The following is a 23,148-nucleotide window of genomic DNA, read 5'->3' as shown; positions in this document are numbered from 1 at the left end:
AATGATTTAATGTGTATGGAATAGACTTTATATCCCTGAGTCCTTTGGGCTTTGCGTGTGCCTTTGCCTGGCCTCCCAGTCTGCTGCGCCCTTGGCCCGCACACTCCTTGCCTGGTCTTTAGGCCCATCCCCCGGTTACGTGCTCCTAAGCCCCTGATCTGCCTGATGGGAGCTGGGGGCTTCTTCTGTGAATGGGTTTTCCTTTGGTCAAAAGCTTGGGGCCAGACGATTTCTAGGCACTTATTACCAAGAGGAAATGTCAGGAGAATGAGCTGAATCCCTTCATGCCAGATCGCAGCTGGCCTCATTTCTGGCAGGGCTGGCGGTGATTTTGCTGTGGTCCGTTTCTCTCCAGCAAGCAAAACCTCAGGCCCATGCGTACGGCCTGCTCAGCATCAGGAGGCTGTGTGGGAGTCTTCTGCGGATGGGAGCTGTGAAACACAGCGGAGGTCAGAGCACATCAGAGCTGCAGGAACCCTAGTGATGACCTGGCCCCACCTCTCGGTCAGACGCATAAGTAGACGTAGCTCAGAGAGGCCAGTAAACTCACCCGAGGTCACACAGCACATTGGTGGCAGAATCCGGACTTGAACCCAGGACCCTTGCCTGCTCAGGCAGAGTGCTCTCCACGTCACCCCTCTCCTCTCTGCTCCCGCTTTAGCCTCCAAAGGAAAGCTTGTTCCAGAGCTCTCATCTCACATCGCCTGCTAGAAGAGAAATGTGCTGTGGTTTCCCGAGGAGGGGTCCAAATATAAGATGTTACAAGCTTGGCTGGAGTTGAAGAGGTTTCTGCTGGCCTGTTAGGAGCACGACGCAGTGACACGGCTGGGGACAGAGCCGTGCCTTGCAGAATCTCATGGGGCCTAGGAAGACGCCACAGTGCATCCTCTTGTCCTGCACTCTGTGGCTTCGCTGTCAAGCCTGCTGGAATGCCTGGCAAGGCCAGCCCCTGCTCACAGCTTCTCTCGTGGCTTCTGGCCAGACCTGCCAGGACTGGTCTTGTGTAGCGAGTCAGGCAGGCAGACCCTAAAGCTTAGAGCTGGAAAGGTCCAGCCTTGGCTCCGGTTCCCTCCGTGTGTGGCTTAGGGACACTTGGGACTCGTCCAAGGCCACATGCCTGTCTGGGGCAGGACAGGGCTTCTCACATAGTTCAGTTTTGGCTTCAAGCTCTTTCTCAGCCTGAGGGCAGCAGGGAGCAAAGTGCTTTCCAAACGGAGAAACTGAGGACAAAACAGATGAAGGTTCTAAGCGCTGGTGACGCTGTGAGCTGGGGGTGTGATCCCTAGGGTCCAAAACTGGAACTGAAACTGTCCCCAGGGCTGTTGGCAACCCTGGGATCCTGCTGAGCACTCTCCCTTCTTCCCTCCTCCTTCCTCCCTACGGTGACTCCTTGTGGGGGGATTCCCTCCCAGCTGGATATCAGAAGGTAGGGTGAAGACATGCTCAGCGTCGTGAGAGAATGATGCAGGGATCTTCAGGAGTCTTTCCCTGTTGGAGCACTCGGAGGGCACGCATCTCCTGGAAAAGAATACAGGCTGTTGTCAATGTATTAGGAAGGATACAGATCAAACCTGTGCAGGAGCTTCTCAACTTTAGAGACTGTAAACCCTGCAAGTTTCTTCTGCAGGCTTTTCCTCGAGATTATTATGAATTCCACTGTTAGCACCTAACCAGCGTGTGATGGCGTTTTAGAGTTTATCAAAAGCTAAGGCCTAATGTTACCAGAGGCTGGATTGCAAACATCTCACTTCTTCCTTAGCACAGGGGAAGCTGGGCAGGTGAGTTGTCAGGTGGGTGGGGCAGAACTGACCATCTCGCCGCCCAGCGAGCTGTGTCTTCAAGACGTAGCAGGACTTCTGATTCTGGAGACTGTAGGCATCCCTGCCCTGACATCTCAGCTTCTGGAGCAGGCCATCAGTGTAGACACTGGCTGGAGGGAGGGGGCGGAGAAGATGGCCCTCAGAGGCCTCCTCAGCCCCTGGCATCCGGCCACAGATGTGGTTATGAGAACCGTCCCTGTTTGGGCGTCTGTTCCTCTGAATTGCTGTAGCCAAGAGAGAATGTGGAGTCTCGCCCTGGATCCTGGTTCTATCTCCTCCTGGGCCTTGTTCTGCTCAAAGTACGAGGCATTCAGTTCCCCAGGGGGGCCTGACCTGGGGAAGTGGAGAAACCACGTGGCTGGGGCCCGGCAGGGCGCCGAGCTCATTCCTTGGGCCTCGGGCCAGCTTGCTGTAGCCGGGAGCATGGGCCTGCGGAGCTCCCGCCATCGGCCGGGCTGTTGGTGTATGTTGTGCACGGGCGGGCGCGGCCAGACAGGGAGAAGCAAGCAGGGTGGAAGCGGTGGTGTGCGTCCAGCTCCACCGCCACCTCCTGGGATCCCTTGGATCAAGCGTCAGGGCCCTGGGCAAGTGTCGGAACTGGGATGTGTTGCTTAGCGGTGGAGGAGTGCTGCAAGCTAGCGAGGTGAGGGGGCCTTGGGCAGGTTCTGGGCCTCAGTTTCCCCACTGACGAATGAGGTGCTGAATGCCAAGAACAGCTAGGGTCTTTCCATCTTAGACCATCTATGATTATTCCAGTCGCAGATCTGGATGCCAATTCCAGCTCTTTTAAAGCCCTGTCTTTTTTCTGATTGTGCTGTGCCTAGTCACTCAGTTGTGTCCGACTCTTTGTGACCCCATGGTCTGTAGGCCAGGCTCCTCTGTCCATGGGATTTGCCAGGCAAGAATACTGGAGTGGGTTGCCATGCCCTCCTCCAGGGCATCTTCCAAACCCAGGGGTCAAACCCAGGTCTCCCACATTGCAGGCAGATTCTTTACCATCTGAGCCACCAGGGAAGCCCTTTTTTGGATTATTGTGTCTCCTTAATTACCCCAGATTTCTAGGTCATCTGCTTGGCTCTGAAGAAAGGGAGAAAAGGTGGATACGGGGCTGGGTATTGAGGCCGCTGAGCACAACGGATAAACCAGAATCAGTCCTGAGCCTCAATAATGCCATTCCCTCTCACGCATTAGCCTAGAGCTCTCATGCACCCTTGAGAGGCCACAGGCTTGCTCTAGCCCATTCTGTGTACTCACTGTTCATTCACAGCCAAGAGAATGGTCTCTGGAGTCAGACTGCCTGAGTTCAGATCCCAGTTCTGCTATTCCATAGCTGTGTGACTTCAGACAAGTTTCCTAATATCCTTGGACCTCAGTTTCCTCATCTCGAAAATGGGGCCAATAATAGGCCCTCTGTCGTGGGGCTGTTTCTGTCGTTGCTGTCACCCCACCATCATCAGCCACTGGCTCTCCTCAGGCTGCATTTTGTCCACATAAGTGTCTCTCTTTGGGTTTTTGACCATTGATTCTGATGGTCTCGTCTTGGCTTAAGCCTCAGAGAGGTGCCCTGGCATGGCTGCTGCCTCCACGTGCCGGCAGGGACTTGCCCTCCATGCAGCATCTTGGCTCAAACTCTCAGGACCCCGATTGTACAGCAGAGAAAACCGAGGCTTGGAGAGGCCCGCGCGTGGTGGAGGGCTGGCATCCGGTTGCTTTGGTTCTAAAGCCTCACGGGGGAAGCTGGCCTGGCAGCTGGGTCTGAGAGGAGTCCCTAGGCCAGCCTAGCGTGGCCCTGACTGCAGACCCATGGGTTTGAACCTGTCTGGTGGCTTCCGCGTGTGAACACGTTGGGCATCTCAGCCAGGATTGATGCCCAGGGAGTACAGTCACGCTGTCTTGTCTTGAGGTGATGGGGCTGGTGGCGGGGTCCAGGGGCATTCCTGCTCCTCCCTTCCAGGCTTTGTCTAAGGGATGGGCCAAGCCGCAGGGCTCTCAGAGAGCACACCCCAGCCTGAGAGGACAGTGGGTCAGTGAGGGTCTGTCTGTAGTCACACAGCCCACCTGGGGGTGAGCCCAGGTCAGTCTGCAGGCTGTCTCCAGACCCTGGATCTGGAGAGCACAACATGGACTGCCCAAACCCTGCCTCGTGAAGTCAGCCAGGTGTCCGGCTAGACAGCATCCCACCTTGTCGCCTGAGGGATTGTCCTTCTGTCTCGCCAAGCCCCCAGCCGCGTGCTCCGAGGTCAGAGGTGGTGGCTCAAATGCCTTCAGAAGCCTCCCCTGCCCACTACTCGCCCAGCTGATATCTCTTGCCCCAGGACACGAGAGGGCTCTCTACCTTATAGCATGCCCAAGCGGGGCTGGGTTGGAATTTGCCAGGGGGGACCCTAAGGATGTGGGAAGAGGCATCTTAGATAGGGTCAGATGTAACCCCATGAAAACTTGATCTGGAGGGGCATGCTCATGTGCGCACGCAGACACACACACGCACAAACACGCACGCACGCACGCGCGCGCCTACCTTTACCGCTCTCTAAAATCAATCAGGCACACATTCGAGCACTTCTGCATGCCAGGATGTGCTCATACTCAGATCATGCAAACATGGCAGAGTTCAGAGAGGTGGGACCTGGGCTCCGCTCTGCCACAGACTTTCTTTTTGTCTTTGGTGAGGTGACATCTCTCTCTCTGAGCCTCAATTTCCCCTTCTGTTAAATGGGACCAATAACCTTCCCCTCAAGGGCGAATGTCAAAGGCAAGTAAAGTTTTGCATGCAAAGTCACTGGCTTGGCCCAGATCTCTTTAATGTGTCCTCGTATCCTCTTTTGGGTGTCAGAATGAAGCCACACCTCCTACAGGGTCCATATCAACGCCTTCCCTTCTGGTCTACTAGGGTTTCCTGGCAGAGGAGGGATTTGAGGGGAATAGTATTCTGGGCAGGGTGAGACAAAGGCCTAGATGCACACACACTTCAAGGTCTCTTTGCTCAGCCAGTATAGACTTTGTAATTGGCTTGGTTTTGTTTTTATCTTTGGTCTTTTTAGTTTAATCTACTTTCTGGATTCCCCCGGTGGCTTCAGAAACCAGAAATAAATTATCTTCCGTGAAGAATCTCGACTGTTTGAACAGCTCAGGCCTCCTCTTGGTCAGAGAAACATGTGCTTTTTTTTTTTTTTTTATTAAATTTCCCTGGAAAAACAGTGATTTGAATTCAAGGAGAGGAGAACAGGTTTCCCTGAATTCTAAGCTCAGGGACTTTCTCTTCCTTTTGAAGTAGAATGGAGTTATGCCCCCATCCTCGGCTCCGAGAAGCTTCTCCACAGCTGATGTTTTTCCAGCTGCCTGTCTCCCCAGAGAGCATGGAGAAGGGGTCAGGGCGGGGGCGAGGGCCAGACCTGCCCGCGCCGGGCCGCCTGTTCCTCTTGGCTGCCGAAACTCACCTGTGTTCGTGCTGCCCGTATTCCCTATCCGTGTGACTCTGTGACCTTGACACCTGCCCTTTCAGAGCCTCACTTTCTTCATCTGTAAAATGAGGGTCGTGACTCCAGAGGGTAGCTTTTAAAGAGCACATCACAGAAATCGCAGAAGGCTGGACTGGGAAATGCTGCAGAAGCGTCTCCTGCTTGGACCAGTGGGGAAACTGAGGCTCACTCAGGGGGAAGGCATGACTCAAAACTCTCAGCAAGTCAGTGACTGGTGCAGACCTAGACCTACCTGACCCCCCACTCCCTTCGGACCAGGTCTCAGCCTGGTGATAGTTCAGTTGCTAAGTCATACACGACTGCATGGTCTGTAGCCCGCCAGGCTCCTCTGTCCATGGAATTTCCAGGCAAGAGTACTAGAGTGGTTGGCCATTTCCTTCTCCAGGAGATCTTCCCGATCCAGAGATGAAACTCGGGTCTCCTGCATTGTAGGTGGATTCTTTACTGACTGAGCCACCAGGGAAGTCTCAGCTTGGGGTTTGGCCTTTACGTGCCAGGGAGCTGGGTGCTCTTTTCTGACACTCAGGAAACATGAAAAGAGGGCTCCCTGGCCATGGGCTTCTGTACAGTAGCCAGTCCTTGGGAAGTTCTTTAGTGGGGGCCGACAGGGGAAGGATGTTTGTTGAGGGCTCAAGGTGACTCAGGACTCCAGAGCCTGCCCAGATCCTGGAACCAGCGAGTGAGACTGCATGGACGTGTCCTGTGTCCTCTCGGGGTCTGGATCCAAGCCGCCCGCAGGTATACACACTAATCTGCAGATGTTTGCTCTCTCTCCTACCCTCAGGGGTTTCCTGGAGACTTTGGGGAAAGAGGCCCTCCAGGACTGGATGGAAACCCTGTAAGTATTTCACATCTTTTTTGGGAACAGGAAAGAGATTAAGAACAAGCACACAGCAGGTTTTAGGACCCTAAGCTTTTAGGTCACCCAGCTGGGTCACCCACGAGCTGGGTGCTCCTGGGTGGACTGCATGATTTTCCTGAATTCCTGGCTTCTGTCTACTATGGATGGCCTTTGAGCCACCCCACCCCACTCCAGGAGAGTCCTCCAGCCCACTGAGCCCCAGGTCCCAAAGCCCTAGGCTTTGTCCCATCCTCAAGGAGTCAGGAAGGTTCATGGGTCACTTCCTGCTGGGGAATCCAGGGCCACTACCATGTTATAAAGTCTGAGAAATGTTTATGGGATGGCAGCGGCCTGGGGGAGCAGATGGTTTGCAGGCCCTGTATGGAGGGAAGAGCTGAGTTCTAAAGAAAATCTCCAGCATAGGCATGTTTATAGAGTTTGTAAATAATCGAGGGCCGTCAGGGAGCCAGGTCAGCCTGCCCTGGGGAGCTGAGCCCGCCTCTCCCTTGCCGTCCCAGGCTCCAGCTCCAGTGGTGGGAAAGCATGCTCTCTGCCTGGAAGTGCAGATCATGTCCAGGGCTCTTTGGCACATCTGCTGTGTGCCCCCATCTGTCCTGGGGCTTCCTGCCTTCACAGCTGTGCCTAGCCATGCCCTCGGCAGAGGTGGCTGCCAGATCCATAGTCAGCACCTGATATGTGCTTGTTTTAAATTCCACAAATGCTCCTGGAGCCTCACCCAGCTTGGGGCTGACTCCCGGCCTCCCTGGAGACCTGCAGCCCTGGCCTCAGAGCCAGATGGGTCTGGGTTCGGATCCTTCTGCACCCCTTACCAGGCATGGAAGCTTGGACAAATCAGTTGCCCTGTCTGGATCTCAGTTTCCTCATCTGTAAATGACTGGGATCTGACGCCAGTCTCTGAGAGGTGTTGTGGGAATGCAGTGAGGGTGGGCAGGGAGGTGCTGGGTTTTCACTGGACGGAGGGGTTGGGAAGAGTGGGTAATGATGGGGCCTGTCCCTGCCCTGGAGGAGCTCATGGCCGTCTCCCTAGTCCATTGCATGGGGTGAAGTGAGACACGTGGGATCGGAGAGGTCACAGGTGCTATGGAGGCGGGAGAATGAAGCAGAGGAGACTCCTGGGGAAGACGGCATTGGAATTGGGATGAGGAGGGAGAGAGGTGGTGGGGGGGCATTCCAGGTGGAGGTAAGAGCACTGGCAAGGGGTCAGAAGTGGGAAACCAGAGTCTTTCCTTCAGTGTACCAGTCACTGGATTAACCACTATTCATATAACGGGTGATGTCATCCTGGAAGTGTCCTTGGGGAGGGGATGACTCTGTACTCATGGTCCGGAGGAGTAGGAGGAGGACCTGATGACTGGTCCCGGCTCTGCCGCGTAGTCAAGTGGCCTTGAACAAGTCCCTTCCCTTTCCCGAGTCTCAGACCCTTCGTTTTAAAGCCAAGGCTCCTCCTCACCTCCTCTTCCCCTTCTCAATGGCTGTAGTAATGACGTCCCATCTGATCACACAGATGAAGGAAGACAACCCCCGGGAGGATGTTGGTGGTTCATAATCACCATTTCTAGAGCTTCCTATTTTTATTCCCACTTTTGCAGTTTGAATTTGATCCAATCCCCTCTACCTGTCTTTTCTGGTGCAAACAATTGAAGGTCCATTTATAGAGATTTGGAAAACAAACTTGCCCATACATGGCCGTATCTCCTGACTCCCAGGCGAGAGCTTCCCAGCCTCTCAGAGGCCCTGGGAGGTGGAACCTGACAGCCTCTTTCTTCTGGGGGGTTCGGGGGTTCTCTCAAGGCCCCCAGTATCTTCTGGCTGAGAAATGGAGGGAAGCTGGCCAGGTGGGTCTCGGCTTGGTGTCCTCACCCCCCTGTTATTTCCTCGCTCTTGACCTTAGGACAGTTGTCTGACCTTGGGCCTAAGTTTTGCCATCTGTAAGGTGAGGGTGAAATGAGATCTCCTGGGCCAGGCATCCTGCCCATCTCTATTGGCATAGTCAGGATTCTGCCCATTCTCACACCTGCCACTGGAAGGTGCTGGATTAGAAACCCAACCTCCCCACCTTACGGATGTGGAAAGCTGACGACAAAGGAGGAAGTTCTCATCCAAACTCCAGGCCAGGCTCAGGAGAGTCAGGAACAAAGAATGGTCAGCTCTGAAGGAGTCTACCAGAGGCCCACATGGAGGATGGGGTGGAGGGCATGGCCTGGAGGGAGACGGAGCAAGTAACCACCTTGGTCTCTCTTTCTTTGCAGGGAGAGCTGGGCCTGCCAGGGCCCCCAGGAGTCCCCGGCCTCATTGTAAGTACACAGATGCCTGGGGAGGGGAATGGCCAGGAGGGAGAGTGTGGGGAGCGAGCCACAAGTCCTGCTGAAAACGCCCCTCTCTCATCAGACCCCTGGAGGAGCTGGGAGAGCAGGACAGGGCAATCGGGGCAGGGGACTAAGGAGGACAGCCATGCCCTGTGGCCTCAGGCGGATTACCAACCTTCTCTGAGCCCCTTTCGTCATTACTCAAATGGGAAAGGGTTTAGAGCGTGAGACGGCCGTGTACTTTCACCCCTGCTGCCTGTCCGTTGCTCTGCAGCAAGGTCTAGGCAGGTGGTAGTGTGTTCATCCGACAGATGAGGTGCTTCAGGTCCAGACAAAGGAAGTGACTAGCAGAGGAGCTGAGTCTCTGGACCACGCTGGACAGTCTTCTCCATCCTTTTCAGAACACTGACTTTGGGGCCAGATCACCTGAAGTCAAGTCCCAGTTCTGCCATAACCAGGCTGTGTGACCTGGGTCAAGTCACTTACCCTCTCTGAGCCTTAGTTCCTCATCTGTAAAATGGGTATGATGGTAGACTCCTCTTGGGAGGGCTGTGAGGATTAAACGAGGCATTCTTGTACTATCTTTGGTACATCTGGCATTCAGTAAATATGCAATTAGTGGAAAATATTGCTTTTATTTTAAAATGTCATTTCTTGTTGCTATCTCTTGATGTGCCCGGGACTGAGAGAGGCCTGTACCAGGGAGGTAGGAGGCAATCTGACTTCTGACTCCATCCAGGTTGGGGTAGCTTTGTGGAGTAGTGCTATTAACCAAAACCAGGGCTCCCCAATAGACCTTCAGAGGGTGAGCCCTGACCTTGGGCCCAGGCCCGAGGGCCAGTGACAGGCCTGAGTCTAGGAAATAAGTCTAGGAGCTTCCCTAAGGGTCTGATGCTCCTCTCCTCTGTTCTTTGGGACATATCCTGTGGGATTTGCGTCTCAGGGGCTCACATAAGGAGGCTGTTGCCTGGTTTGACAAATGGGCTGCCAGCTTTGGCTACTCCAGCCATCCTGCTGAGACCTTCTATTGAGAAGGAGGCTGGGGAAGGCCCTGGAGAATTGGGGAGGTCATTGTTCAGGGAAGACCAGTCCTGGGAAGAAGGCCCAGAGGCTCCCATGGGCAATGTGCTCCTGCTCAGGTAGGTGAGAGCAGAACCAGGGCAGGGTGAGGAGTGGAGGTCCGATCAGCCTGTGTGCAGACCCGGGCCTCGCTTCCTCTGGGCTCTGTGGTCTTCAATTACAGGCTCACTTCCTGAGCCTCAGGGATCCACTGTCAGATGGGATCTTTATGCTCCCTCTTGTTAGGACCACATGTATACCCAGACCAGTCCAGAACCAGGTTACCTGGGTTCAAATCCTAGCTCTATCACTCTTTTAATTGCCATTCTGAGCACATTTTCTAAGCCTCCCGTGTCTCAGTTTTCTTCATCTTTAAAATGGGAATAAATCAGTGCCTAACTTGGGAGAGTGCTGTGAGGATTCAGGGAAACTAGTACCTACAAACTGCTAGTACTGATGCTGAGAAAGATCGAAGGCAGGAGGAGAAGGGGACGACAGAGGATGACATGGTTGGATGGCAAGTCCGACTCAGTGGACTTGAGTTTGAGGAAAGTCCTGGAGATGGTGAAGGACAGGGAAGCCTGGCGGGCTGCAGTCCATGGGCTCACAAAGAGTCGGACACAACTTAGCAACTGAACAACAGCAAGAAGTACATAGTAAGCACTCAAGAAGCGCTAGGAATAATGACAATAAATTTAGTAATAATCATAATAATGATTTTATGACTACTACTTGTTAATAAATAGTAAAGTAGTTACTGCTAATAAGTAGTGGTTCAGTAGTAGTAGTAGTGTTTTATGTACACTAGGGCTTCCCTGGCGGCTCAAGACAGTAAAGAATCTGCCTGCAATGCAGGAAACCCAGAGTCAATCCCTGGGTTGGGAAGATCCTCTGGAGGAGGGCATGGCAACCCACTCCAGTATTCTTGCCTGAAGAATTCCATGGACAGAGGAGCCTGGTGGACTGAAGTCCGTAGAGTCACAAAAAGTCGGACACGACTGAGCCACCAAACCCAGCACAGAACCGCAGCCGTTTAGAATGCTGCATTGAGAAAGAATTCAAAGTCACATTAGAAATCATCGGGAGATAGTGCTGCGATTGATTGGTGATGTCTGCCTTGGCTTGGGATTAGGAAGTGTCAACGTGTGAGTCATACATTTGTCATCCCTGATGTCCTTTGTGGAGCACCTTCTTTGGCACAAGGCACTGACCTGAATGCTTTGGAAAAAGAAATTTCTGCAATGAGTATTTGGGAACCTGACTTGATGAGGATCTCAGAGGTCTTCTCTGGTCCAACCTTCTTGAAGCTCAGCAGGACTCCCTTCTGGAGGATTTTGGTCATATGGTCATTAAACTCCAACTTAGAACACCCTGGTGTTAGATGCTCCCTCCCCTGAAAGTCCATCTACTTTCACAGAGCTCTCATTGTGCAGGGCTTTCCTGTGTTTTGAGTCCAACTCATCTCCCTGTCCCTGGGAGAGGCTGTTCAAGATGTAAAGATGGTTGCGTCTGTTCTTCCTAAGGCTGCTTCTTCAGGCTATATAATCCCTGTCCCTAAAGCTTTTCTGCAGGGATGTTTACATATCTTGGCTGTCATTCTTGGCACACAATCCTATTTGTCATTGTTGGCGTCCACTGGGTTGGATTCTGAGAGGGGCGAGAGTATTGCTTGGCCGAATGCACGCAGATTCTAGAGACTGTGCCATTACAGCCTTTGGCCTTCCTGACTCTTTAAAAGCTCTTCCCACCGATGCTCCCCTTTGCTCTCCACAGTAAGGACTGCCAGATAAAATAGAAGAGGCCCAGTGAAATTTGAATTTCAGATACATTATTTAAAACACATTTACACTCTAATGTCATTCCTTTGTTTGATTGTTTATCTGACATTCACATTTTAACCAGGCATCTTGTATTCACTCAATCTGGCAACTCTGTGCTCAGTATGTCTTAGGAAAATCCCATTGGACAGATGGGAAAAGTGAGGCCCTAGGTCAAGGTCACACCCAAGGCAGGAGAAGATGGAGGCATGATCAGAGGCCGTGCCTCCTAACTCTTAGCTCAGGGCACTTCTCTTCCCACCCTTTTCTGAGGGGCCTGAGCTGGGGGTGAGCCCTGGATGTCCCTGCATTTCTCAGGCCCTGCGGTCCTCCTGTTGCTCCTTAAAGAACTGAGTCCGCCCCACCCTCCGTCCCCCACACCTTGCCTCATGTCTTTCTTTGGCCACTTTCAATCCTGCTTCCCCTGTTTTTAAACTCCCTCTGGTGCCAGGGTGACCTTCCTTTCCCCATGTGCCTGGCAGGGAGGGTGGGTCGTGGGTCTAGACCTGCACCCATCAAGTCACCATCAGCCTCCAAGCCAGTACCCTGTCCCACCCAAGGCACCCACTCCTGACCTGGATTTTTGGAGACAGCAGCTTCTGTGTCTGGGGGAAAAAAAATTGCCTCCCCAAAGAGTTGGAGAGGAAAAGGAATTTTCTAACCAGGAGCTAAAGGGAAGAGGGATTGTGAGTCACCTACAGTTTCCAGAGGATGTGGGTTTCTAGCTGAGCAAATGGGAATTCCATGTACTGACCATCATGTTCGTGGAGATCCACATTTATTCAGTGCCTTTGGACTAGTCAGCTGCAGCAGTCTGCATGCAGACCAAAACTGAAACATCCCCTGTGCCCGGGGCCCTTGCAGACGGGAGGGTGAGAGAGGACAGACAAACATTTACAGAGCTTCTGTCTCTCTGTGTGTGCTTGACACGCATTAGGCTGGGGGCCTTGAGATGCATGAAGCAGGTGGCAGCAGCCTGGTACCCCGGTGGGAAGGCTGGGGCCCAAGGTCACCAGCCGGGGGGTTGCCACTCAGACCTGTGTGACCCTGATCCCAAAAGCACTGGGTGGCCCCCTGCAGTCTCTGAGGTGAGTCAGTCTTGAAGCAGCCCCCTTTGAGTAATTGAATCCCTTTGGCTAGCCCTCAAACAAAGTATGCCTGATTCCAGAGTCTGCTCAACAGAGAAGATTTCTGTCTTTTGTATTCTGAGTGACACAAAGGGAATCTTGCCTCCTCCGTTTAATGAGGCCCAAAGGATATGTGATCTGGCCAAATCCCAGCGTGTGAGATATAGTGGACAAGTCCACCGTGTCCTGTCACCAAATGATCCCCCGACTTTTTTCTTTGTCTATAAAGCAAGGTCAGGAAACCTGCTAGCTGACATCTACCAAACCCTCATGTGCCGGGCCCTATGCTAGGTATTTAATTATCACAGAAACCGTCTGAGTAAAGAGTGAGATTACCATTGTACAGTTAAGGAAACTGAGGCTCAGAGAGGCTGACACACCTGCCCAAGGTCACACAGCCCTGAAGCTGTCTGTTTCATGGTTCATGCCCTTTGCCACGGCACTGCCCCTCCAGCTCTGCCTGACTTCTGGGGTGAATGGAGACAGCAGGTGTGTGAGACTGTGAACTGGACGGTGCCAGGGGCTTTTCTGGGTGAGAGGTAGTGCTTATGAAGACCACACAGGAGCCAGGGCTGGTCACCTAGGTCCCCATCCCCAGGCTCCTGCCCTCCTACTGGAGTTTCAAGGAGGCCTTGTTGCCTTCAAAAGGCAGTTCCAGGGAAGGTTTTTCCCTAGAGGGTTTGGAAAAGAGTGGGCTTCTTTTTCAGCCACTGATTTAGCCCCTTTTAGTGAGCGCTTCCTCTAGGGCACCAGGCAGGCAGTGGCCACATACGCACACATGTCAATGGTCATCGTGTAGAATAGGCCATGAGTTAAAGCCTCATCAGGCTCAGACATGATGGCGGGAGCCTGACCTGGCCTGTGGGGTCAGGGAAGTGATGCTCATGCTGAGGACAATGGACAGTGTGAGCTCAGGGCGGAGCGCTCGGCGTAGGAGGCAGTGGCCAAGGATGCCCAGCGCCAGAGGAACAACAGGGAGGAAGGCTCTGCCAGCACCCGTGAGGGTGGGCACTGGGAGCGCCCCAGGTGTTCTTTCAGGGGTTCCTAGCAAGCCCCAGCCTGGACACCTGCTGACCTGTTGGGCAGCGGAGTGGGACTCTCACCTGTTTTTGAATCTCAAGCCTGCCTTATGATTGAGAGCAACAAGGAAAGGCATCATTGGGTCCTTCATTGGAGTAAGCCGGGTCAGTCCCAGGCCTGTGAGCATGGACTCCGAGACCCGACGGACACCCAGACCTGTTCTGGTCCTGCCTGTGTCCCCTGCCTGTTGCTTGGTCTTGGGGACGTTGCTTCACCTCACTCTGAGCCTCAGTTTTCTCATCTGTGACGCGGCACCAACGATGATGCTGACCCCGTGGGACAGCTGTGAGCAGCTGGAGAGCGTCCGAACAGATCTGATGAGGCTGGAAACTGTCTGGTGTGGCGTCTGGCACTCAGGAGCTCTTTCAGTGGTCGCAGATGTGGCCGGTTGATGTTGCATTCTTGGTGGGAGTCTGTGAGATGAGGGGTGAAGTGTGTTGAGCAGGATCTGGGAGGGCCGGCAGACAGGGAAACAGGTTCCAGATTATGGGCATGACTCACTCTGCTTTCTTGTGGGACCCGACTTTGTGTGTTACTTGGACAAGCTGCCCACGACAGTGCTGAGCGCAAAGCAGGCTGGTATCTGCGGACTATACTAGAGGGGGGCATGGAATGCGGCCTGAGGTTTTCTCTGTTCTCCCCCAAATGCTTTTCTAGTCCAACGTGGGGGTCCTGCCCACATGAAGAAGACCTGTCCTCAGCAAGCAGCCACCTTTTTCCCACGGGTTCTTGGGTGGGAAGCCCACACTGGCCCTGGCCCCCAACCAGACACAGACCCCTTTGGAGAGGGGCGGTGCATGCATGTGGAGTGCCTTCATCCAGCCTCCATGCAGCAAGCCGCCGTCGGGTCTGGATTGGGGGAGAGGGAGCGTGTGTTCCCAGAGCTGCTGGGTGGTCCTCTCTGTTCAAGACCCCGGCCCCCATCAGAGCCCCTGCATCAGCAGGACCTTGTCTGTGTGTGCACCACTGCGGGGAACTCTGGGTGGTCACCCTTTGCTCCCTTCCTCCAGGAAAAGCGGGGTGGGGGTGGTGCGGGGGTTGGGGGGGGCAAGGGACCAGTCAAAGCATCCAAAGAGCTGAAATGCTTTTCTCTGAGCTTTGGCCACCTGATGCGAAGGACTGACTCATTGGAAAAGACCCTGATGCTGGGAAAGATTGAAGGCGGGAGGAGAAGGGGACAACAGAGGATGAGATGGTTGGATGGCATCACTGACTCGATAGACATGAGTTTGAGTAAACTCTGGGAGTTGGTGATGGACAGGGAAGCCTGACGTGCTGCAGTCCACGGGGTCACAAAGAGTCGGACACGACTGAGTGACTAAACTGAACCTAACTGAGAAGCTGGCTGTCCTTCCCTCCAGCCTCTGTCCGGCCAGCAATCCTGGCTTCTTCTCTCCCAAGATTACCTCAGAATTGCTTAGAAACTCTGGGGACAGACTACCCAAGGTGAATCCCAACTCTGCTGAGCTCTGCAACTTGCTCAAGCCCTCACCTCTCAGAGCCTCAGTTTCCTCATCTGTAAAACGGGGAGATCAGGCAGATCGTGAAGGGCCGTCGGGAGCAGTAACGGAGGTGAGGCATGTGAAGTGTGCAGCGTGGTGCCTGCCTGGGGGTCATCTGTGTTGCTATGATCACCCATTCATCTGAGCGCTCCCTTTCTTAATAAGATCACCTGATGGGCACTGAAAGCAGAATTCCTTGCAAAGGCTCAGTGAGAAGGTTTGGTTTCACCCAGTCAGGTGGGTTCAGGAGGGTGGTGAGGTGGGGGATGAGACTCAGCATTGCCTCAGCCAGGCCCAGCTGCGCCGTCTCTGAGCTCAGCCTGTTTCCCTCCATCTCAGCCCTTCCTTCCACAGGAGTCGGCAGGAATGTGACGTTCCATTCTCTGCCAGCCTCCCTCCAAGCCAGCTCCAGGCAGCTCCCACAGGAACCGGTTCTTGAGCCTGGCCACCTGGGTCAGGCTGCGTTCCTCCAGGGCTTCGGAGGGCTTGCCAGGGGCCTCCATGGAGCCTGACTTAGGGAGTGGGGAACCGAGGCCCAGAGAGGTCAGGCACGCTGATGGAGCTCACAAAGCAGCCAGACACGCACATCAGTCACAGAGGATGGAAAAGGGGGCGAAGAGAGTGTTTCAGGGGCTCCCTCTCTCTGGGCGAAGGCTTAATTTGATGGCTGTGGCTGAGGGCAGTAGTGGAAGGGCAGGGCAGGGCAGGAAGTGAGGAGCCTTCAGGGAAAGAGGGTGCATTCCTGCACTCTAGACCAGGCTTTCTCACCTCAACACTGTTAACATTTGAGCCAGATAATTATTGTTTTTTAAAATTCATTTATTTACTTGTCTGTAGTGGGGCTTAGCTGAGGCCTGTGAACTCTTAGATGAGGTGTGTGAGATCTAGTTCCCTGTCCAGGGATCAAACCTGGGCCCCCTGTTTTGGGAGCACACAGCCTTAGCCACTGGACCACCAGGGAAGTCCCCCGAGCCAGATAACCCTTTGCTGTGGGGCCTCCGCCCATGAGATGCCAGTAGCACCTCTTCAGTTGTAACCGCCAAAAACGCCTCCAGGCTGTGCCAAGTACTTTATCCATGTCAATTACTTCTCCAAACTACAGGAGGTACAGAGTATTAGTCCCTGTTGGAGATGAGGAATCTGAGGCACGGAGATCTCACAACGAACAATCTCACAGTCTCACAATGAGCGAGTGAGCCTCGGAGGAGAGATGGGACCGAGTGGTCTGGCCTTGACCTACGCTGACCGCCTCCCAGCCTTTCCCCAGCCCTCAGTGAATGTGACTCTCCAGGGTGAGAGTGAGGTCACTCTCCGTGACCTGCTCCCACCTTGAACGGGCTGATCTGATGGGATGCTGGGTCTCCAACCTGTGGTCCAGGACTCACCCGCTGATCTTAGTGTCCTCCGGGCTCCGTCTGCAACTCTGATGTCTGTGATTGACAGCCCCGCTCCTTCCTTGCTGCTGTCCCAGCTTCTGGAAGCAGAAATTCCTGCCCCTCACTAAGCTAGAGTCAAAGCCTCTGTGTGTGCTTATTTTGCCCTTTCAGCAGCTCTCGGAGGGGAGGGTTCCTCATCTGCATTTTATAGATCAGGAGGCTGAGGACCACAGAAGCCCAAGGAAATGCCCTGAATCCCTTAGCTCAGCAGTTCCCAACCTCTCCGGCACAAGGGACTGGGTTTCCTGGAAGAATTTTTCCACGGACCGGGGAGGCAGGATGGTTTCGGGATGATTCAAGCGCATTACATTTATTGTGCACTTCATCCCTATTATTATTCTATCAGCTCCACCTCAGATCATCAGGCATTAAATCCTGGAGGTTTTAATGTAGCTAACCCCTGCCTTAGCTACTACGGGGTATGAAGAATCCAATATGAGGTGGAAAGAGGTAGTGGGAGGGGCACCAATCAAGAAATGAGCTTGGGAGAGGACCTCTGTGAAATTAACTCCAATATTTCGGTGGAGGCGAACACGCCTAATTACGAGATCAACCCAGGGATAGGGGGTTTGCATCCTTGGAATTCTTCCCAGGCCAGCCTCCTGTGAGCCCCTCTCATTGCTGCCTTCTTCTCTTTCTCTTCCCAGGGTGACATGGGAACATTGGGTCCGATTGGCTACCCAGGACCCAAGGGCATGAAGGTAAACAAAAGCTGTTCTTTAATCTGGGTCTCATCCCAGCCGGGCGCCCCCTGACTCATTTCAGCTTAGAAGTAAGGGTACCCTGACACGGTGTTGGGGGAGTGTACTCAGAGGGCTGCTGGGGTGGAAGGTGGCAGATCAGGGGCTCAGTGCTTCTCAGTCCTGAGAGCCAAACATCGTGTGCATGTCACTTACACCAGACATCCTTACTAGACGGCAGTCCCCCAGCTGCGCATGAGTCAGACGTGGTTCTGGACCTCAGGGCACTGCAAGTGCAGTGCGGAGCATCACCAGGGGACAGAACGGCAAGCCAGTGAGCTCGACATCCCTGAGTGGGACGGGTGTGCAGGCGAAAGGTGGGCTTACGCTGCCAGGGCCACGTTCCAGGGATGATTCCATTTGGCTAACAAGTGTGTGTCACACGGCTCGTGAAGGCCGTCTCCCCCCATCAGCGCCCTTCTCCCCTGGATGTGCCCAGAGCTCTGTGACTCACAAGTCAGCCGCCCCTTCTTATGGTCCTACACGCCACACCATCGCCCTTTGGGCCGGGGCTCATTGCCCCCCTTTTACAGATGAGAAAACTGAGCCCTGGGCTGGAGCATCCAGCACGGGGTCTTGCAGCAAGCCAATGGGTTTATGCCAGGGCTCCCGACTTTTGGGGCTTTCACCCTCCTTCACCGCTGAACCCCGGCCTCTGTCTTGCAGGGACTGATGGGAAACGTGGGGGAACCCGGACTGAAAGGTGATAAGGTGATCTGAATACTCCCTTATTGCACTGTGTTTTATCTGCATGCGAATTCCCTCCGCCTCGACGCTGCTGCTGATTTCTCGCCAGGTCCACTCCCCTGCACTCTGCCTGCCTCCCCTCTGGCCCTCCCTAAATCTGTGCTCCCCAGCTTCTTCCCCGTAACTCTGGGTGGGATTCAGGCAGACAGTTCTGGAAGCATGCGGATCTTGGCAGACAAGAGTAGGGGGCTGGGGCTGTTGAAGCTTGGGTTAGGGGTAAGTTAAGGCAGGTCTCCGAATTTTTTTTTTTCTGGGGGGAGCAAAGCTGGGTCTAGCGTCTGGGCTTTGAAGTCAAAGCCAGAGGATACAGAGGGTGGGGAGATGGAGAGATGGGGAGATGTGGTGCTAAGATGATGGGCCCCAGGGCAGGGGTGATGTGGGGTCCAGAGACCCCTCCCAGGCATAGGAGGAAACAAATGCACATACACTGTCAAGATTGGAGTTGGGAGCCCAATCCCAGAGTCTGAAAATGTAACAGAAAAGCCAGGACAGGCCTGAGCCCCTGACCAGCATTCCTCCCAGCTGTGCGGGGTGGGGAATGGGCTGCGGAGACCCTTGCTACATGTCTTCTACCGTTCCACTGCCGAGCCGACCCTGGGCCCAACCAGAGCTGGAGGTGGGTCGGTGGGACCCCGGGGCCCAGAGGGGGGCAGCACCTAGCCTGGGCCCTGCAGCATCCACGTGAAGAGACTCAGGGGGTAGGGGCCGTGCTTCTGTGCTTGGCCGTGTGGCCTTCTTCCTGCCCTCCCCGGCAGCCTCTTGACAAACCAGGCCCCCCAGAGGGAGTGTGGGAGAGCTTTTGGGCAGCATCCAAGTTTCCATAAGCCTGAGCAGATAGGAGCCGCTCACCTGCTCGGGGGCCTTGCTCCCTGCACCTGCCTCCCGATGACCCTGCTCCTCCTCAGCTCGAGGACCAACACTGGTCCCCCTCTGAGCGTGCTGCAGGGCTTAGCTCGCCCATCCTCCACCCCTCTATGAGGTGGGAAGCTTGCTGGGCATGCACAGCTGGTACGTAGCGTCAGGATTCGAACCCCGGTACCTGCCAGCAGAGACCTCCACCCTGAAGCAGGACTGGGGTCAGAAGGGCAGAGCCGATGAGGTCCTTAGAGGTCACTTCCTCCAGTGCCTACCTGTCACAACTGGAGAAGCAGACCCGGAGAGGAGAAGAGATTCTTCAAAAGAAACTCAGGGATCTGTAGGAGACCGCCCGGAGCCTGGACTCCTAGAAAAACTAGAGCTGCTGGGCTGAAATGAGCATCCCGGGTTGCCTACCCGTCTCCACCCCTGGTACCCAGCTGCGCGGTGCTCACCACTCTCCTCTCTGTCTGTTTCCACCTCTCCCGTCTCCGCCCTCGTTCCCAGGCCTCCAGCTGGCCCTCCCCCCACCCCACCCCACTCAGCTTTGCCCTCTGACTCTGCCCTGCTGGTTGCTAAGCCCCCTCTTCCACAGCCCGCCCTCTGGAGATGTAGGGGCTTTCTGTTGGAGGCGGGGGCTTCCCACAGCTACCTGTTTACCCCGTGGTTTGAGTCATCAGCACTCTGGAAATGTTGAAGTCATGGACGAAGGGAAAGGAAGTGGGGGGGAAATGGGAGTGCAGGCAGGGAGCTTTTTATAGGCCCTTTGCAGAGCTGGCCTCCAGCTCACTGTTTCTTCAGGAACATGGAAATAAACGTGTTACATAGAACTCGGCTGGCTTGCTGACTGGTGCTGCCTGGGACATGTAAAAGCCCTGAAAAAAAAAAAGAGGAGGAAATTATTTTCCTGCTCACAGATCTCAGCACAATCAAATAAGTCTTTAGAGTTGAAAAAAAAAAAAGAAAAGAAAAAGAAATCACTTTTCTGCTTCTTTGGCTGGGATAGGATCATAATATTTTGAGGAGCAATGTTCTTATCAGCCCCTCCTCACTCCACCCCACCTTCTGGCCCTCCCCTGGGATGACAGAGCCACCCCTTCATGTTCCACGGTCATCCTGCCTAGAATCCCAGATTGTCATGACCCAGCCTGGCCTCGGTCCCATTTACCACCACCTGGCTCCCTCTCCCCCCATGGAGGTACATTCTGGAACCCAACCTCCTGCTCCAGGCCCAGCTTTCTCCAGATCCCTTGTCCTGGTTTCTTAGGGGCCTTTGAAACTTTTTTTAAAAGCCATCTTACTCCTTCTTTGGACATTAAAAAAAAAAAAAAATGTTCCTAAAACTCTGGGATATTGTATAAGATTTTCCAAATTGGAAAAACCAAAGTAAGTTTTTGAAAAAAAACAAAAAAACTTTTTTTTTATTTAAAAAAAAAAAATTCTGGCTTTTGTTCTACCAAGGAAGTTCTGTTGGATCATGGCCTTAGCTGCACGACATGAGTTCTCTAAGATTCTCCATTCTTCTTGGGTTTTTCTCCCCATCCATCCAACTGCTGCCAGGGCTGTGAATGTTTTCTGAGTCCTGGGGCCAATGTACCAACATGGAAAGCTGGAAAGGATGAGGGCTGTGTGAGATGGTTCCAGCTCCAAGGAGAAACCTCCCAATCTGGTTCTGTGACAGCTCATTTACCAGGATGTGGTTTGAGTACAGGGAGGGGGCAGAAGAGACCTCTGACAGCCAAAATCAGTGTCACCAAGTCCATGCAATGTGTCATCTTAAAAGGGAAACACCCAGACTTAACTCCAGACCAGTTTACTTGCTGGTTACACGTAGTCTTAATGAGCCAAGCTCTCTGGCTTCTCATGCTATAGCTGATTCAAAGCAGTTAATCAGACGTAAACCAAAGCCGATTGCTGGCACAGAAACTCCCACAGAAGGAAGACATGACAACTCACAGCCTGGCAGTGAAAAATATCAAGCAACATATGCAAGCGCTCTGAACCCATGGTGGTGTGGGGACGCTGTCCAAGCTGCACGCTCTTCTGAGTGACGTCAGTTGATGATGAAGAGGTTGAAGGATCAAGACACGGTTCCTTTGACCCACGAGTGTCTGATCTCCCTCCAAGGCCAGGCAACATGGCACTGCTTAGCTTCTGTTAGTGGAGCGTTCAGCCTGAGCAACCCCAGGCAGACCTGCGGCTAAGCTGGCTCTGTCCCCCGAGGGGGCCCACCCTCCCCACCCAGGCTCCTCTGGGGCTGGGGGCTGCCCTTTTCCCTAACAAGGCTGCTGCTGGGTGGATCGACTTGGGGAACGGCCTCGGCAAAGCTGTACCTCGCCACTGGGTCTGGATGTGGGGGAGGCTTCCAGAACTCACTGTGGTTTCCATCGTAACCTTCTTTGCTGGTGTGTATTTAGGGTGAACAAGGGGTTCCAGGTGTGTCAGGAGATGCCGGATTCCAAGGAGACAAGGTAACTCCAGCACATTCGCCCCCCTGCCCCACCCCCCACCCCGGCCCTGCTCTGCTCTGCTCTGGCTTCTTTCCCAGGGGCCGACATGGGCCGGGACCCACCTGGAAGGTGACATCCTTTCCCACCATCCTGTCTCCTCCATCTTCCATCCACTCTCTTGTTGTCTCTTCTCTGGACTTCACAGTGGCCTCCTGGCATATTGCCAGGCCCCAGCCTGTCTTCCTCACCTGCACCAAACTGTGTCCAGGGCCCAGCTCTGCTCCGTACTCACCCATGGCTCCTCGCTGCCCCAGAGTGGAGTCCCGGCTCCTGGCTCCCGCACCTGGGCCGCCAGCGTGCCGGCCCCTCTGACATTCCTGCCCCTCGCCCTTCCAGCCCTGAGCCCCAGCCCCACTGACCTCCTCACTGCACCAAGCGGGCACACGCGGCCGCCTCGCTGGGCACACCCTCCGCCCCACCCGCGCACGGCCAGCCCCAGCCCAGAGCCCCGCGCGGATGCCATGTTCTCTGCCTGCTCAGGAAGTCGCCGTGGCCCTCACCTGCAGGCCCACCCCAAGCACGCTTGTCCTCCCAGGACCCAAAACCCTTTGGCTTGTAGATTTTTTATGAGTGCTTACCAGATGCCAAAGAACGTGCCCCTCACCTGCAGCAGCACATTTCTCCCCTGGCTGATGTGGGGACCGGTGCTTTGCCCCCTGCCAGACGGCAGGTTCCCCAGAATAGGGCCCCGGGCTGGCCCGGAGGGGCTCAGGTCAGGGTCCTGCGCAGGACAGTGAGCACTTAAAAAGATACGTCTGAGTGAGTGGCTGGCCAGGATGACGGAGGATCCCAGGCCGCCTGCCAGGCCGGCTCCTCTTTGCCTGTGTCCGGCACCATGTGGCCACATCTGGAGTTCTCCCAGCCAGTCAACGAGGCCCAGATGTTGGCCAGCTTTCACTCTTCCTCTCCCCTCCCTCCTGGCTGGCCTGTCCTGACCCAGCCTCGATGTCTCCGGGTTGCGAGCCACGCAGGCCGGGCTGCCTCTGCAGCTGGGCCCCAGTCTCCAGACTTCCCCAGGCATCACGGGTGCAGCAGCAGTGCCTGCTCGGTGGCCCCGGGGTCCCAGGTTCCTGGATGACCTGGTGAGGATAGGAGCAGTCGTTTCACCTTTGTGTCCCCGGGCCCCACCCTACAGAGCTGCCAAGCTGGAGCTTGCAAGCAGAGGGCTTATCCTCCCTCTCAAAGCGGGTGTTGTTCAGGCCTCAGGCCGCCGGCAGGGATGACCAAGCAGCTGTCCATCTGGCCATTTCTGGGTGTTACTAACCCCAGTTTGCTCTGCATCTTTTTCAGGGAAGCCAGGGCTTGCCAGGGTTCCCAGGCGCACGGGGGAAGCCAGGGCCTGTGGTGAGTACCTTCTGCTTCTAGATCCTCGGGCTTATGGTGTCCAAATGGTCATGGAATGTGGCCAGAGATGCCTTCACATCCAGGACCTTATTTCCTCCCACAGCAGCTCTGGGAAGCGAGTAAAGCAAAGTAGAAACGGAGATTCTCCCCTTTTACAGATGAGGACACTGAGGCCCAGAGGGGCAGGCGCACACCCAGGCATCAGGCATTGGCAGAGCTCTGGTGCGAATCAGGGCTCCCAGTGTCTTGTAAATAATAGTAATGTTATCAACAATAGCAGTGGATGTCATTTATTTATTGAACGTTCCTGTTGGCGCTAATGGTAAAGAACCTGCCTGCCAGTGCAGGAGACTTAAAGAGACACAGGTTTGATCCCTGGGTCGAGAAGATCCCCTGGAGGAGGGCATGGCAACCCACCCCAGTATTCTTGCCTGGAGAATCCCATGGACAGAGGATCCTGGCGG

The 23,148-nt window shown here is 54.5% G+C and overlaps 1 protein-coding gene across 7 annotated transcripts in view; it reads left to right on the top strand.

Moving 5' to 3' along the window:
- Window positions 1–23,148, top strand: part of COL27A1 (collagen type XXVII alpha 1 chain) — a 150,262-nt gene that overhangs the window by 56,343 nt on the left and 70,771 nt on the right. For all 7 annotated transcript variants that reach the window (XR_006334568.1, XM_043870590.1, XM_043870591.1 and 4 more), the window contains 6 exons: window positions 6,084–6,137; window positions 8,411–8,455; window positions 17,136–17,189; window positions 17,895–17,939; window positions 21,248–21,301; window positions 22,631–22,684. Coding sequence is in view for 6 of the 7 variants with exons in the window: in XM_043870590.1 (XP_043726525.1) it covers window positions 6,084–6,137; window positions 8,411–8,455; window positions 17,136–17,189; window positions 17,895–17,939; window positions 21,248–21,301; window positions 22,631–22,684 (306 nt within the window). In the remaining variant the exon portion in view is untranslated. The remainder of the gene's footprint in view (window positions 1–6,083; window positions 6,138–8,410; window positions 8,456–17,135; window positions 17,190–17,894; window positions 17,940–21,247; window positions 21,302–22,630; window positions 22,685–23,148) is intronic.

The sequence above is a fragment of the Cervus elaphus genome, chromosome 16, assembly GCF_910594005.1.
Source record: "Cervus elaphus chromosome 16, mCerEla1.1, whole genome shotgun sequence".
Lineage (NCBI taxonomy): Eukaryota > Metazoa > Chordata > Mammalia > Artiodactyla > Cervidae > Cervus > Cervus elaphus.
Note: the sequence above shows the minus strand (reverse complement) of the source record. Positions and strands in the feature narration are given on the sequence as shown.